Genomic DNA, 17426 nt, shown 5'->3' with positions numbered 1-17426 from the left:
ACCATCCCCATTTCTTGCTTCACCCTTGAACTCCCCAACTGTAAGATTTGCTGGGAACCGCCAGATATCCCAGACTTCTACCATGATAAGGGGTAGAACTCCTTAAGGAGGGAAAATGGAGGTGTTGGAACTCAGGAGCCTGGAGAGTTGTATATAGATGATTAGGCTTAAATTTCCTCCTTTCCTATGACTCAAACTGGAGAATTTTCCAGCAGTGGAATAAGCTGTGCAGGAAACCTTCATGTTACCTGTTCCTTCCCTGAAGCCTTTCAGTTCAGAGTCACATGTCCCATTTCTGAATCCTAGGGTCAGCAGACTTTTCCTACTTACTATACAGAGAGAAATTTCTGAAGGACCAGAAAACTCCATCACGCACACTTGCACATGTGGAAGGAAGAAGAGATAAGGGAGGGACGCTATCTGACTCAGCTGTAGCTACATGGCTGGACAGCCTGTCCTTCCCACTTTATCATACATCTGGTTTCTTGAAAAAGAAAAGGGCACTTCCTATTTGCACCTGTGTTGGAGATTCCTGCCCATTCTCCAGCTTTATATAGAGAGCAAGTGGCCATCCTTTACCTCAAGCCACCTTGTAACATCCAACATGAATCCAGTGACGAAAATCGGCATAGCGCTCATCTTGACTTTATCTTTTCTCTGCTTCGTGGAGGGTAAGTGTCTGCAAAGGGGAGTGAGGGGAGGTCTTAGGGACGCTAGTCTCTAAACCACTGTCCTCCAGTCTCATCGGGCATTGCAGCTCAAATCTGAAGACTGAGGTTCTGGGCACTAGAGAGATCACATGTGATATACTAATCCAGAAGAAACAATAATTGCAGAAAAACAGGACAACAGTTTTCAGACCTTCAATTTTTTCGAGCTTTTAGTTATAGGTTTCTGTTTTATTTCCTCCTTTTCTTGAAATGCTGTTATGCTGTATTCTACACAACACTCTCATCCCCTTCTTTTTTCTGGCCACTTCTCCATGTATTTTGCAGGAATCTTCATTTAACCGATTAAGCCTGGGCTCTTTAAAGCTTCCACAGATTTCCTTCCACTTTCAAGGCTCAAATTATAATTTGTAGCTGAAAATAACTAGCTTCACTCCCCAGGGAGATCTCTCTTCTGAGCTTCTGTCTTATACCACTGAATGCACACCTCCGGTGAAAGTCAGCCTTGACACATAACTCTCCCTCATACTAAATGAAAATTAATGGCTAATTCAATTATGTGTACTTACTAAATGTATTCAAAGCACAATGGATATTTGTCTTTTGTCCTCTTTTGATACTAAAAAATATTAAAACAAAAATATAAAAGATGTAGGATAATTCTTTTAGAAATTTGGAAAGATCATTATAATTATTACTAAAAATCTAGAGTTCTTAAAATAAAGACCATGTGAATTTAAAACAAAGCAAAGAGGGCCATGTAGGATGCTTTTGGGGAGGGGAAAGGGATGGATATATATTCTAATTATATTATCATCTCAAATGATAATAATAAAATATCTAAAAAAAACTCCTTTTAGGGAAAAATGTTAACTCATATTCTGGACTAATTGCTAATGTCCTTAATGTACAGTGAGTTTGTAAAAAGTAGAAATAAAAAACCACAAATAGCCGGGCGGTGGTGGCACATGCCTTTAATCCCAGCACTTGAGAGGCAGAGGCAGGCAGATTTCTAAGTTCGAGGCCAGCCTGGTCTACAGAGTGAGTTCCAGGACAGCCAGGACTACACAGAGAAACCCTGTCTCGAAAACAACAACAACAACAACCCCCCCACCCCCGCACACAAATAATCTAACAGAGAATTAACTTAAGGATATAAAATTTCACCATAAAGTAAAAAGAAATGACTATTAAATATACAAACATGTGTTTAATCTCACTCCTTTTACAGTATGAGAAATGCAAATTAAAAGAACCTATCAGATTGTCAACAACCAGAAACTTAGTAACATGATACTTTGTCCCAATTGTAGTGAGGTAAAAACTGTATAAGTAATAATAAGAAAACTATATATATATTTTTTCTGTAGATTTTATTTTATCAAATTGATTAAAATAGCAACCATACTTTTTAATCCAGCAATTCTTCTTATATGAAATGATCTTGCAGACATAATCACAACCAAATGAAATTATAATAACCTCATTATATTGCAATGAATAATGTTCAACATTATTTTTGCAAATGATAGTAGAAGTGTAAGTAAATATAAGGACTTGATAAACTAAAGCATACTCTAAGGTTGCAATGTAATATTTTGATTATATCATACATTGTTCAAAAGAAATCAAAGTGCAGTGTAGGTATAGTGATCTCACTGTATTATATCAGGACACTCCTGTGAACTTCTCGTGATACCAAAATCCATGAATGCTCAATACCCTGATATAAAATTTTGCACTATGTTTGTCTCTAACACAGTTCTGTATGCTTTAAATTATCATTACTTAGAAGTGGACAACCTCTCTGGTTATGCAAAGACAGAGCCGTCATTCAGATTAGTAGCAATTGTTGTAAGGGTAGTCTTAGTGGAACAAGGGAAATCGAATTAGCTATAGCCATACGTCTTGATACTCAGTTGAACTTCTTAGCTAGAGAAGTCCTACCTTCTCAGCCTAATGGAATCTCAGTCATTGTACTGAATGTTTGTTGAAAAATTTATCATATATACATACATACATACATATATATATATATATATATATATGTATATATATGTATATATATATTCATTCTTTGTTTCTCCCTAGTTGCTTTGTCTTGTCTTCAAGTATAAGTACTACACAGATAATAGAAGCAATCTCTTCCTTATTTCAGTCCACTCACTAAGCTAAGCTAAGCTAAGCTAAGCTAAGCTAAGCTAAGCTAAGCTAAGCAAGAATTCTACAAATACCAGCTGAGACAGTAGACAAAATAGTCTGTGTGTACTACTGATGCCTCTCCCTGTTCCCATAGCCTTACGGAAAAAGTGCTTCTTTATCAACATTTATTCCTTCTATTGGTGATAGGAATTAGAGCCTCAGAAGATATGTCACCCGAGACTTTCCAGGCTGTGGATCTAGCAGAAAAGGACAGGCCCCTGATTTAACAACACCCAAGTGTGGATATGGGTTTTTCAATGCAGAGTCTCAATGAACTGTCTTTGAGATGGTATATATAGGAATTAGCAGCTGTTGTATCATTCTCCAAAGGTTTCCCAACCCCTCTCTCTTTAAACATAGCTCAGAGAGTGTACTTTACAACAAGGTTAAAAGTGCAAAGAATTTTCTTTTGTAAATAATGATATAGTGTGGATTAACCAGGGATACTGTCTCTACTGAAGCGTGAAAGAAGAACATTGGACCCTCTGGGTTATATATCATCTTGGCCCTAAGTAGGCACAGTTTATTTATTTATTGTCTCTGATGTCTATTTGTGGGGTCTTTAGGAACATATTGATAATCTCTAAGAAGTCTGGGGTTATATATAAAGTGGGTGTTGGTGAAGCTGGGCCCTGAGTGCTTTGTCCTCTCTGACTGTCTCTGGTCATAAGACCCCTCGACAATTGGATGGCACCTTCTTTCTCTGCTCCTGCTGTCCCCTCCTTGCTGGCAGGCCTCTTAGAAAGTGAGAGACTCTGGCAGTTAATGGGGCAGATGTTGGTGGACAGATGTTCTGTTTGCCACAGACTGCTGTGCTTGAGGCAGTGAAGGGTAGCAATTAGGATCTTACTACATTCAGAGGTGATCCTTAAATCTCCCATCTTCGTGTTCCTACATCTCCTTTCTTCCCTAGCCTCTGCTGTGCCTACTACCACCTTCTTCCTTCCTCTTCACCTTCCTAAGCCTGATGCCCTTCCTCCAATTTTCTGTCTTCTTCCTCATCCTCTGTTCTCCACTATATGCCTCCAATTTCTGTCTGAACATTCCCAACATGTCCCAACATGTCCCAACATTCTCAGTTATTCCAGCTTACTTGCTTATTTTATTTCATACAATATAATATGATCATCTTCGTTCCCTCTTCTCCCCACACAGCTCAGATCTTCCTTACTTCCCTAACCATTTAACTTCATTCATATTCTCTCTTTCTCTATCTCTTTAAAAAGGAAAAAATAAAAACTTCACAAAACTAAAAAAAATGAAAATTAAAACAAAAGCAAACAAATAAACAAACTCCAAGGAAAAGTGCCATAGTGTTAAAAAAAATCCAACAAAAAGAACAAGGAGTTTACTTTTTCTTGATCATACTTCCCTGGACTTGGAGTTTGCCCTAGAATGTGGTAGATACACCCAGCCAGACTCCACTGAACAAAACTGATTTTCCATTTGACAGCAAGAATCACCAGGAAGTGGCTTCTTAGTGGTTGGACCCAGTGTAGACTTCCCTTGTCCAGTTGGCTTGTTCCAGCGAGATTATAAACATGCTGCCCCAGTTTTTGTGAGTTCATAAGTGCATCACTTCTGTTGCATCTGGAAAACTGTTCCCTCTGAGATTCTCTGGATCTTATTTTTTATTTATATCTTTTCATTTTTATATTTTATATATTCTATCTATTCTATAGATTTTATATCTTTATTTATATCTTTTTTAAAAAATTAATCATTCCATTTGTTTACATCTCAAATAATGTCCACCTTCCCGGTTACCCCTCTACAACCTTCCCATCCCACATCTGCTCTCTCCTCCTCCCCTTTGCCTCTATGAGGGTGCTCCCTCACCCACCTACCCACCCACCCACCCACTCACCCACTCCCGTCCCACCTCTCCAGTGTCCCCCTACACTGGGGCACCAAATCTCCACAGGACCAAGGGCCTCCCCTCCCATTGATCTCAGACAAGGCCATCCTCTGCTACCCATGTATCTTGAGACATGTATCCCTCTCTGTACACTCCTTGGTTGGTGGTCTAGTCCCTGGGAGCACTGGGTGGTCCAGCCACCTGATATTCTTCTTTCTATGGGGCTGCAATCCCTTTCTGCTCCTCCAGTCCTTCTGCCAGTTCCCCAACTAGGGTCCCTGAGCTCAGTCTGATGGTTGGCTCCAAGCATCCTCATCTGCAGTAGCCAGGTGCTGGCAGAGCCTCCCTGGGGAAGATCCACACCAGATTCCTCTTGGCAACAGCAACAGTGATGGATGTCTGCAGACAGGATGGATCCCAAGGTGGGACGGTTCCCAGATGGCCCTTCCTTCAGTCTCTGTTCCATTTTTTGTCCCTGTATTTCCTTTGGACAAGAACATTTCTGGGTTAAAAACTTTGAGATGGGTGGGTGGCCCTATACCTCGACTGGGGGCTACGCCTATCTACTGGAGGTGGTCTCTACAGATTCTATCTCCCCTTCGCTGCCTATTTCAGCTAACGTCATATCCGGTGAGTCCTGGGTACCGCTTGCTTCCCTGGTATCTGGAATCCTTCAGTGGCTACCCCCAGTTCCTCATTCCTCACTGCTACGTATTTTATTCGATTTCCTGACCCTCTGTACCTCTCTCCTGTCTCCTCTAGTACCTGATCCTGTGTCAGGGTCCAGCCTCAACACAGGATTGGAGTTCTCAACTGGAAGCAGGAATATCTGGAAGGCGCATAATAAATATACACAGACTACTTTTTGGGTACAAGTTGACAGGCACTTTTTCAAGGCTTAAAGTTTCTCTCTTTTCATTCTCTGCTTTCTTTCTCTCTCTATCTTTCGCTCGCAGCTTGAGGCTATACACACTCTGTATTCTACTGCGGACTCTGCTTTTCTCCCGTGTGCTTTTTTTTCCTTGAACTCCCATACTCCTACAGACCTCTGTGTGTTCCCTCTCACTCTCACACACCCTCTTCACACACATCTCACATACACCTCACACACACCACATGCACTCTCCTCTCACTCACACACACACACTCTCCATACACACCTCACAGCCTCTCTTCACTCACTCTTCACACTCTCTCTTCACTCACTCTTCACACTCTCTCTTCACTCACTCTTCGCATGTTCTTCTCATGCTCACTCACTCGGTCTTTACATGCTCTTTCATTTGCCTTCTCATCATTCTCTCTCTCTCCCTCTCCCTCTCCCTCTCCCTCTCTCTCTCTCTCTCTCTCTTCCTCTCCCTCTCCCTCCCCCTCCCCCTTCCCCTCCCCCTCCCCGCTCCCCTCCCTCCCCCTCCCTCTCTCCCTCCCTTTCCATCTCCCTCCCCCTCCCCCCTCTCTCCCTCCCTCTCCTTCTCCCTCCCCCTCCCCCTCTCTCCCCCTCTCCCTCCCTCTCCCTCTCTGTCTCCCTCTCTCTCCCTCTCCTCTCTCTCTCTCCCTCTCTCTCTCTCTCTCTCTCTCTCTCTCTCTCTCTGTCTCTGTCTCTCTCTCCACATTCACCTCACATACTTCTTCGCCGTTCTCTTGCCCAGGGCTTTTATTGATACTCCAAAATCATGTAGAAAAAAAAAAGACATTGTACAATCATTGCCAAATCAAATTCAAAAGAATAACCACGTCCCACAAAGAATTAAGAATTATAATTGTTCCCCAATGTTTCAAGCTTCCCTGTTCCTAGGCCTGTAGCCAAAATAATAATAATTGCAAACTTATCATTATTTAAACTTTAACTTTTAACTTATTATACTTCAGAGCTCAGAGCTCCGAGGTCCGCTACTTGCATTTTCCTGTGAAGCTCTAATGATAAATGACATGGGCAAACCTGCCAGGCAGTGGCCAGAAAGAATCAAATTAACCCTTAACTCAGTAGTTCCACTAGCTTTCTACTTCTGTGCATTGCACACAATGCCTCTCCTAAGAGTCCCAATGTTTTCACTTAGTTTTATTAGTATAATATTTTATGCATTCTATACTTCCTTATCTAGCAACCACTCTTAAATGTTATGTAAAACTTATTTCATAACTTCAATAGATTTTTTTCCTTTCTTCAGGAACCAGTGTTGGCTCTATTTCATTTCCTAATAATCTCTTCAAACTTTCTTTGCAAGTCAAGCATTACTCTGCAACTACCATTGTGCAGTTATTGCATTGTTTCCAAGATGAGAACACACAACATGTACCTGGGCCATTAGGACGGTGTTGTGCTGTGCCCTGTGCCTCAATTTTTAATCGTTTAAGAATCATTATATCAAGGAACATCTAGTTTCACAGAATTCACCAGAGCAGAAGAAGAAAGAAGTAAGAAAGTCAGATATAATAGAATAATTATGAACACCAAGGCCAACTGAAAAACAGTCATGTACAAATGAAATCTATACAGCCATTGTCCAGGGCTACGGTTAGGAGAAATGGGAACAACCGTTTTTTACAAAGAGCTACCTCGTGCTACTGAGATGTCTTCATCCTGACCTACTGCAGGCAGTCCCTTATTTCAGATGGTGGGTCCCCTGGAGGGATGTGTCTCCTGCTTCTCAGGGTCCCAGACACCATCCTCTTTACAAGGAGTGGCCGCCGGCTTCTGACATGTCTCTATCCCGGCCTACTGCAGGCAGTCCTTGTCATTGTATGTTGTCCTCAGCAATCCTGCCTCCTCTTGTTTTCCTCCCTCTCCTCTCTCCCTCCCAGGTCCCCATCTCTCTACTTTCTGAGATCAACCTGTTCCCCCCTCTATGCTGGGATGAAGCATCCACATCCTGGTCTTCTTTCCTCCTAAGCTCCATATAGTCTGTGGGTTGTATTGTGGACATTGTGAGCTTTTGGGCTAATAGCCACTTATCAGTGAGTACATACCATGTGTGTTCTTTTGTGTCTGGGTTACCTTACTCAGGATGGTATTTTCTAGTTCCTCCATTTGCTTGTGAATTTCGTAAAGTCATTGTTTTTAATAGCCAAGTAGTACTCCATTTTATAAATGTACCATATTTTCTGTATCCATTCTTCTGTTGAGGAACATCTTGCTTGTTTCCAGCTTCTGGCTATTATAAACAAGTTAGACTCCAGAGAACCAAATAACCCTATTTAAAAATAGGGTACAGAACTAAACAAAGAATTCTCAACTGAGGAATCTTGAATGGCTGAGAAGCACTTAAAGAAATGTTCAATGTTCTTAGTCATCAGGGAAACACAAATGAAAACGACCCTGAGATTCCACTTCACACCAACCAGAATGGCTAAGATCGAAAACACAAGTGAGAGTAGATGTTGGAGAGGGTGTAGAAAAAGAGGAACACTCCACCATTAATGGTGGGACTGCAAGCTGGTAAAACCACTTTGGAAATCAATCTGGCGGTTCCTAAGAAAATTGGAAATAGTTCTAACTGAAGACCCAAAAGATGCTCCAACATATAACAAGGACACATGCTCCACTATGTTTATAGCAGCCCTATTTATAATAATATCTGAATCTTATAACCTCTCTACATCTTCTTATAGTGATAGGCCGATAAGAACATGCCCAATTGACATGGCCCCAAGTTTTAAATTTTACTATTTTAGTTTATTTACTATGAACATTAAGCATTCATTTAGGTATTGATTAGATTACCAGGAGAAGAGCACATCTTTCATATAATGAATGACCAGTACCTCAGAAATATTAATCGGCATTAGCTTAAGTTATCTGTGTCCTAGTTGCGATTGTTTTTGTAGTAGAAGTTGGGCTTGTTTTAAATTTTGGACCCCACAGAGGAACCATTGATCAATCTATGTTGACCTTTTCCTAATGCAAGGGAAAACAAAAAACAAACACAAATCAAACAAGCAAACAAAAAACCCAAGGCTTTGGAGCATGTGAGACCTAACACATACAGCAGGTGGTAGAGTCTTTCCTGTCATTCCTTAGAACTTAGATTATATCAAATGCTGCTCTAAGCTCTGAGCTTGGCCAGACCTAAGCAGCTTTAAGGTCTGCAGTTCTGGAGGGCTTTGAGTTCCCTAAGATACAGTTACAGGGTAAATTCTGTGCGTGGCTGGGTGGTCATCAGGAAGCTAAGTGGCTGTGGCTATGGGGTCCATTCAGCTGTGTTGCCAAGACATGCTAAGACATACCCAGCTGCCAAGATGTGTCCAACAGAAAATCCCCCCATCCTCTTTCTACTCCTACTGAGAGGGTCCAGGCAATACAGCATTGTACTCCAATTTGCTAAATAATCAACAAGGATTTTATCTTCTTTCTCATGGGCTCTCTTTGTATTGGCTCCTGTGTATATACAGTTGCACAGCGGTTGCTCTGAATATTTTTTCCTCTGGATCTTATCAAACATCTTAATAATTATACAAAATGCCTTATCTCAAAGGACTAAGGGACATTTGAAGGGTATTATGGAAACATAATACAGTAGAACCTTTCCAAAATATATACATACTTGAAGGCAATCTAAATGAAATCTCCAAATAATGGAGGAGACAGAGCTCCAACTGTCCACCTCTTGTTATCAGATAAAGATTCTAGAACCATGAATAGGTTACATGTAATTGTCTTGTTGGTTAAAGGGGTCCAACAGGAATCCACAAACAACCCATATTGTTTGTAGGACTATAACTTGCTCTCCAAAAAAAGACAGCAAAGCCCTATTATGAAAGACAACACCTACACAATTCATTGAACATAAAGAAGCCAAGCTGGTGCCTACATAAAGCCTTCAGTGTCACATTCTAGTATCTTCAGTATAGAAACATACTTACATGCTGGCAAAAGAAAAAAATGAAACATCACCTCACTCACAAACTCTTTGATCTATACTGGTGTCTTGTTTGCAAGATTTGCTAGGGCAATTGTGGCACAAAGCTTATGGGAGTAATCAACCACTATCTGATTTGATTTAAAGACCCACTTCATGAGATGGAACTCATATGTGGCACTTCTTGGATGACCAAGAACCTGAGGTTGTATAGTCTGGGTACCTAGAGTAAAACCAAACACTAATGTTCTTAGCTAAACAAACAAAAGCGTCTAGCAATAAAATTGCTCGTAATGACATTGTGCTATACTCATAGATGAGTGTCTCTTCCAGCCATCATCAAAGAAGCTTCCTCTCGCAGCAGATGAAAACAAATGGAGAACCATACAAAGCCAGAAATTAGGCAGAAAGTGAAAGACCTTGAACCCTCAGCCCTAAATGACATATCTCCATCAAATCCCTCCCATAGGAAACTCTGAGGAAGAAGAGGCAGAAAGTGTGTAAAGCCAGAGAGGATAGAGGACACTAGGAAAACAAGGCCCTCTAAATTAACATGAGCAAAGCATGAATAGGGTATGCACAAGTCTGTACCAGGTCTTTTGCATATGTATTATGGCGTCCAGTTTAGTTTGTTTATTGGATTCTTGATTGTGCAAATGAGTTGGCCTCTTAACTTGTTTATTTATTTATTTATTTATTTATTTATTTATTTTACATCCTGATAGTGTCCTCCTCCATCCATTGTCTCCTCCCAGTCTCACCCTTAAAAATCCCTCTCCCAGATACTCCTTCCCCTTCTTCTCAGAGAAACGGAAGCCCCCTTCAGTACCACCCCACCATGGGACATCCAGTCTCAGTAGACCTAAACACTTCCTCTTCCACTGAGGTCCAGCTAGGTAGTCCAGTTAGGGAAAGGTGATCCAATGTCAGGAAACCATGTCAGAGACAGTTTCTGCTCCAATTGTTAGGGGATGAACATGAAGATCAAGCTCCATGTTTTGTCAAATTTTGATGCATTAGTTTTTGTTTTACCTTACTTTATTTTATTATTATCCCTTGGAAGCCTGCTTAATGGGAGTGGATCTGGGTGGGAGAGGACTTAGGGAGGAACTGGGAGGAGTAGAAGGACAAGAAATCTTATCAAGATTATACAAAAAAACCCCTATTCTCAATAAAAAGAAAAAAAAATAAAAATTCTGTAGCTTACTTTGTATAACTAAACAAGTCAAGATATTAAGAAAAAATGAAAATATTTTCTGTGTCTTTGCCCTGGGTTTTTTTCTCCTTCCTTTATTCCTATTATTTGTACATTTGGTCAGTTCATGGTATACTGGATTTTCTGGAAGTGTTTTTTTGGCCTTTACAATTTTTTTCAGATTTAATGTTTTTCTTGACAGAAGTATCTATTTTCTCTATCTTGTCTTCAGTGCCTGAGATTTTCTTTTCTATCTCTTTTATTCTGTTGGTGATGTTTGCCTCTGAGCTTCCTGTTTATGCTTCTTCATTTTTTCTTTTCCAGTTTTCCCTCAGTTTGATTTTATTGGTTCTATTTCCATTTTCATGTCTTGAACTGTTTCCTTCTTTTTATTCCACTGTCTTTCTTTTCATCTACTTTAGTAAGCGATTTTTTTCATATCCTCTCAGAGTTCTTTGAACATATTCATAATAGCTATTTTTAATTCCGTTTCCTGTGCTTCATGTATACTACATTTCTGAGAGACTACCATAGTAGAGTAGTCAGTCTCTAGTGGATACATATTGTCCTGGCTGTTAATAATTATGTTTTATTTTTTGCAGGTATCTAGTCATCTCTCATTGGGATGATTGTTTTTTTAGGTACTGAAATCTTGGCTTGTGTTTGTTGGATGGGTGTTCCATTCTTTGGATTCTGTTACCCTTTCTAGTTCTTAGGAGGATGGGGTAGTTGTGTATTGACTGGTTAAAAAAAAAGCATATATAGCTTTCTGATACTCTCTGGTCCTAGGATCTCACTGCAACAGGAATATACCTCTACCTCTTGATGCTCCTGCTTGGCATCTCCTTGCTGGTGGGCTATTGCAGGGTGAGATCCTGGCAGTTAGGGGCTGCTCCTGGCGGACAGACATCTGATTATCACAGTGTGTTGTATTTGGGGAAATGAGCAGCAGGAGATAGGAGGTGACTGCATTTAGATGTGATGCTTGAATCCTTTATTTCCATACTCATACATTCCCCCTTCCCACTTGCCTCTGATATCAGCATTGTAGCCCTCCTTCTCCCTCCTTCTCATTCCACATCCTTCCTCAAGTTACTTGCCTTTTACAGCCTCACCCCACCTCCTTAATACTTTAAAAAATTCAATTTCTTACCCTCAATTGTTCATGACCCTAAATGTAGATTGAAAGTTGGGCAAGCAAAGTTCTCGATAGGATGATAACAATGAGAAAATGGGAGGACCTGCCCATCCATGTGTGGTTGGCTCAGGCAGCCTGCATCAGGTCTCTGATGTTCATCATTATGGTTTGTCTATTTCCAGGATTTGGGGTGGAGAGTCCCCTAAAGTTTGCTGCCTTGAAGACATCTCTTTCCAGAGGTCTGTGGGGGCCAGCACAGCATACAACACAATCACCACTAGTGCTTATCTCTTCTTCAGACCCACAGGCACCATGCTAGAACCTGACCTTGAGTATGCCTCTTACACTTCGTTTTGCCTTTCAGCTCTGGTATGTGTCAAGTGTACACTTTTCAATTCTACCAAGAATTGTGTAAGCCAGCCAGGACACTGTGCAACCAAAAAAGACCAGAAGTGTCTCTTATGGACAGTTACATCAGGTATGTGCCATCTTAGGAGTTTCAGAATGATCATGCTTGTCTTTGTGGGATACAGCCTTCCTTAGATACATGGGCAAAGATGGAGAGTGTGGGAGACTATGTTTCTACATAAAAGTAGGAAAGGGATCCCTTCTTCTGGTATTGGCTGGTTTGGTAGGCCAAACAAATAAATCAATGAAGATTAAAAAACACATTTTTGCAGGTTCTCTTGGTAGTCCCCAGGGCTGTCTAAGTGGATGCAATCAGGAATGAAAGGTTTTGCAACTAAAATCCATTCAGTAGTTTTGTAAATAGGGTACTCTCCGTGTGTATAACTTTACCAGATGAATGATTGACCTGGGATCTGGGATTCTGGATCTTCTCATTAAAAACATCATTGATTCCTTACAAAAATATTTATATTTTTCCTCTTCCCTTTCTTACTCTGCAGGTGGATTTCTTAGTTATGGGATTCAGACATGCTGGACTCACTGTTTGAGCAGATTTCTTGTTAGAGGACATTTGAAAGTGGAGTTTAACTGTTGTGATTCCAGTTCTTTGTGTAACGAACTTTAAAGGCCTGGTCCTTGTTTGCCCTCTTCTACTTAGGTAAGCTCTTGTCTTTTCCACGTGCTTTTGTAGCCTCACAACCCTGGGCCATCAATGTCCAGCACTGCCAAGACCCTGATGCGTGTCTCTTGGCATCAGGTGTTTATATTTTGACAGTTGAATTGTCACTCTGCATTTCTAGGATTCTGGTTTCCTGACTTTTATTCCTCCATCCTTTCGGCATTGACTGACTCCTCCCCTTCTCTTGATCATTATAGAAATTATGTAATTGCAATCTAGGGTTTCTACCCCAGCTTTGACCACTTAGTTCCCAGATAAAAAAAACTTCAGATTATATTTACAATAAGTCTTAAATAGCACAAGATCTGGGCAGATACTTACCCTCTGTTCTCTTTGAATCTACTTGAATATTGATACCCCTTAGTTACTACTTATTATGTTTTATCTGGGCTGCTCTTAACTCCTATTGGTCAGCCTTCAGGGCTATGCTTTTGTGGCTTACTTATCCCATGATGGCTTCTCCTCTTCCATCTTTTTTTCTCTTTTTGGTTCTCCTCCGACCCCAAGCTCAGGAGACCTAAACCCCACCTATGTCTTTTCTGCCCATGTATTGGCTGTTGGCATCTTTATTAACCAATCAAATAATTTGGGGGCAGGGTCAAGGGTCTACCTACAGACTCCAGGTCTTGGGGGCTTGCACTTAGCATTATAATAGCAGCAAGACTGCTTTGTTACCCCCCTTTACAGTAAATTGTACTGACTGACAAATGCAGCAATAAGGGGTAGTTTCCCTGTGAATATGATAGACCTGAAGCCTATTTTTAATGATGCTTTTTTTTTTCTAGACTGGCCAGTAAACAAGACCTCCAGCATCTCTCTTCATTCTTATTCAGAGAACATAGTGCATATGTTAGAGAGGGTCTCACTGCTGTGGCCATAAAACAGTGAAAACAATGAAAAGAAGAAGGATTAGTTTTATCTCATGATCTCAAGATTTCCTCCAGGATGGGAAGATGCAGTAGAATAAAACCTTTTCAAGTCATGGCCTGTGGGAAGCACGGCTGCGTAAAATAAGTGACCAAGAGGAGATACGGCTCCCAAAGAACTGTCCTCGATTGCCTAATTCCTCCAACCAGACTCTCCCCAAGAAAACTCTCCATCTTTTAACATTTTGTCAAATGTCAAAGTGCATTAATGTCTTAAACCACAGATTAGAACAGCAAGTGACTCAGGAAATGTCCTCACAGACACTCTTATAAGTGTGCTTGTGGAATCCTTCAGACATCCTCAGTGCCATCAAGTGACTAGGATGAGACATCACAGGTGAAGGTGCGCCTGTACCACAGCGACCATCTCCACTGTGTGTTCATAGGCACGTGTGCTTCTTTGTCCTTCTGGAAAGACCCACAGTTTAGCTTTACTTTTAATAAATTCCAAAGATTTGAAGGTGAGGTTGTTTGGGATATTTATTTTTTATAGATTTTATGTTCAATCCGGAAAATGTAGACAGTACTCTCCAAAGGAAACACCGAAGTGATCCTTCCTCAAGACACAGCTTGTTTATACTTTCAGGTAGACGTCTCAAAGGTTTAGAAGCACAAATATCTCATGGTGTGTTTTTATATGTGTTGAAACATGCTTTAAAATATTAAAACATAGAAACAATTATTTACTACAAATACTGAAAACATTATTTTTCCGAGCTGTTTATTGAGCCATTGTCCTGGAGCACACCATCAAATTTTCTACTGATCTATACCTACAGTTCCACACCTACTTCCTACATAGTATACCTTAGATATTGTTCCTATTCTACATGCATACTACTGTTTTCTGTTGGGTGTTCTGCAGTGCATTGGATGTCATATGAAATTGATTTACTGTTCCACATGCTTTCTTAGCTTATGTTCAATTACATTTGCTTTACACGTATTTATTGTTTGGTTGTGTCTATGTACACCTGCTCGTAAATAGAGTTCAGAATTGAAATCGCTGAAGCCAGTGTTCCCTCTTCACTATTCTGATTCTGAAACATTGACATTATTCAGGCTTGGAAGGCAGGAAACTTATCCACTGAGTCATCTCATCAGCCCTCAGTTTTTAAAATAAATAATTAGAAGGTGAATAAGATGGTTCATCTTACTTGTAAAGTTACTTGTAACCATTTCTGATAGTGTGAGTTCAATTCCTGGGTCCTACATGATAGATGAAGAGAACTGACTTCTGCAAGTTTACCTCCAATGATTGATTGATAGATTTCTTTCTTTCTTTCCTTCTTTCTTTCTTTCTTTCTTTCTTTCTTTCTTTCTTTCTTTCTTTCTTTCTTTTCCTTCCTTCCTTCCTTTCTTGCTTTCATATTTGTTTTTTTATTTTATGTATTTGAATACATTGTAGCTGTCTTCGAACACACCAGAAGAAGGCATTGGATGCCATTACAGATGGTTGTGAGCCACCACCTGATTGCTGGGAATTGAACCCAGGACCTCTGGAAGAGGAGACAGTCAGTGCTCTTGACTGCTGAGCCATCTCTCTAGCCCTCTCACCTCTGATTTCTACAAGCCTGAAGTAGCAAGGCTGTGCTCCCTCCTGACATGCATGTATACTCAGTTAACATAATAATGAAAACATGAAATTAAGTAGTCACAGTGAACTTTATGAATTACACACAGTAGAATGTATGGACTTTTGCTGTACCACCTCTTACTCCTTAGCAAGTATAAACCTGCTCCCAACCATCACCTTTAAGACTCAGAGTGCATTCACCACCACCAAAATTCTTTTATTCCTCTGTTGTCGCGGAGTCATGCCCTCACTGTCAGCCTTTCTCATTTGGTGATATTCTTGTATTCATACAGAAGATGCTAGATAGTTTTTTCTCCATGTATTTACTCATTTTACATCTTGATGGCAGCCTCCCTCTTCTCCCAGTACCCCCTCCCAGGCTCCTGCCCCCATCCTTTGCTCCTCTTCATCTCTGAGAAGGGTGAGGTCCCCCTAGGTACCAACCCACCCTGTCACCTCAAGTTACTGCAAGACTAAGTACATCCTCTTCTACTGAGGCCAGCTAAAACAGCCCAGTTGTGGGGACAGAATCCACAGGCAGGCAACAGAGTCAGGGTAAGTCCGTGCTCTAGTTGTTGGGGGACCTGGGTGAAGACCCAGTTATTGGGGGACCTACATGAAGACTAAGATACATATTTTCTGTATATGTGTGGGGGGCCTAGGTCCAGCCTTTGTATGTTCTTTGGTTAGTGGTTCAGTCTCTGGGAGCCCCAAAGGGTCCAGGTTAGTTTACTTTCTGGGTCTTCTTGTGGAATCTCTATTCCCTCTGGGTTCCTCAATCCTTCTCCTAACTCTTCCACAAGACTTCCTTAGCTTGGTCTAATGTTTGGTTGTGGGTCTCTGCATCTGTTTTGGTCAGCTACTGGGTGGAACCTCTCAGAGGATAGTTATACTAGGCTTCTGTCTGCAAGTATAACAAAGTATAGTGTCAGGGATTGGTTCTTTCTTATGGGATAGATCTCAAGTTGGGCCAGTTACAGATTGGCCATTTTCTCAGTCTCTATTATATCTTTGACCTTACATTTCTTACGGGCAAAACAAATTTTGGGTCAAAGGTTTTATGGTTAGGTTGACATCTTTATCCCTCCACTGAGTGTCGTGCTTGGCTACAGGAGGTAGCCACTTTAGACTCATTATTCCTCACTGCTAGGAGCCTCACCTAGAGTCACCTTCACAGACTCCCTGAAGCTTCCTCCATCCCAGGTCTCTGGCACATTCTAAAGAGTCCCCCCATCCTGATTTCCTTTCATTCTCTTAGCCCTCTCTCCCTCTTCTTCCTACATCTGATTCTCCCATTCCACTTCCAGTCCCCATCCCACTCAAATCTCTCCCTCCATCCAACTTCAATGGCAATTCTATTTCCCTTTATGACTGAGATTCAAGCATCCTTCCTTGGGCCCTCCTTGCTATTTAGCTTCTTTGGGTCTGTGGATTTTAGTATGCGTATCCTGTTCTTTATGGCCAATAGTCACTTATAAGTGAGTACATAGCATGCATGTCCTTTTGGGTTTCCTCACTCAGGATGATATTTTTAAGTTACCGCCATTTACCTGCCAAATTCATAGCTGAATAGTATTTCATTTTGTAAATGAACCACTTTTTTTTTTATCCACTCTTCAATTGAGGGGATATCTGGATTGTTTCCAGTTTCTGGATTCTATGAATAAAGCTGCTATGAACATAGTGGAGCAAGTGTCTTTGTGGTTTCATGGAGCATATTTTAGATATATTCTCAGGAGCAGTATAGCTGGGTCTTGAGGTAGAATCGTTCTCAGTTTATTGAGAAACCACTAGATTGATTTTCAGAGTGATTGTACAAGTTTTCACTCCTACTAGCAATGGAAGAATATTCTCCTTTCTCCACATTCTTGCCAGCATGTGTTGTCCCTTGAGTAGGTGATCTTAGTCATTCTGATGAGT

General features: G+C 40.8%; 1 protein-coding gene across 1 annotated transcript; it reads left to right on the top strand.

Moving 5' to 3' along the window:
* The first annotated feature begins 604 nt into the window (after window positions 1-604).
* LOC114611082 (secreted seminal-vesicle Ly-6 protein 1-like) lies at window positions 605-12950 on the top strand. Its single transcript, XM_028755728.1, has 4 exons — window positions 605-671; window positions 11551-11631; window positions 12282-12395; window positions 12826-12950. Exons 1-4 carry the CDS (start codon window positions 605-607, stop codon window positions 12948-12950), a joined length of 387 nt encoding a protein of 128 aa, XP_028611561.1.
* Window positions 12951-17426: the final 4476 nt, after the last annotated feature.

Source organism: Grammomys surdaster, unplaced genomic scaffold (assembly GCF_004785775.1).
Source record: "Grammomys surdaster isolate TR1022 unplaced genomic scaffold, NIH_TR_1.0 126086, whole genome shotgun sequence".
NCBI classification, from domain to species: Eukaryota; Metazoa; Chordata; class Mammalia; order Rodentia; family Muridae; genus Grammomys; species Grammomys surdaster.
Note: the sequence above shows the minus strand (reverse complement) of the source record. Positions and strands in the feature narration are given on the sequence as shown.

What these genes read in the sequence shown, in the direction of transcription:
- LOC114611082 (XM_028755728.1), top strand. Translation starts at nt 605, where the DNA reads ATGAATCCAGTGACGAAAATCGGCATAGCGCTCATCTTGACTTTATCT. An exon ending in TTTTCTCTGCTTCGTGGAGG is followed by an intron (nt 672 to 11,550) that starts GTAAGTGTCTGC and finishes ATATAGCTTTCT; the next exon opens with GATACTCTCTGGTCCTAGGA. An exon ending in CTTATGGACAGTTACATCAG is followed by an intron (nt 12,396 to 12,825) that starts GTATGTGCCATC and finishes CTTACTCTGCAG; the next exon opens with GTGGATTTCTTAGTTATGGG.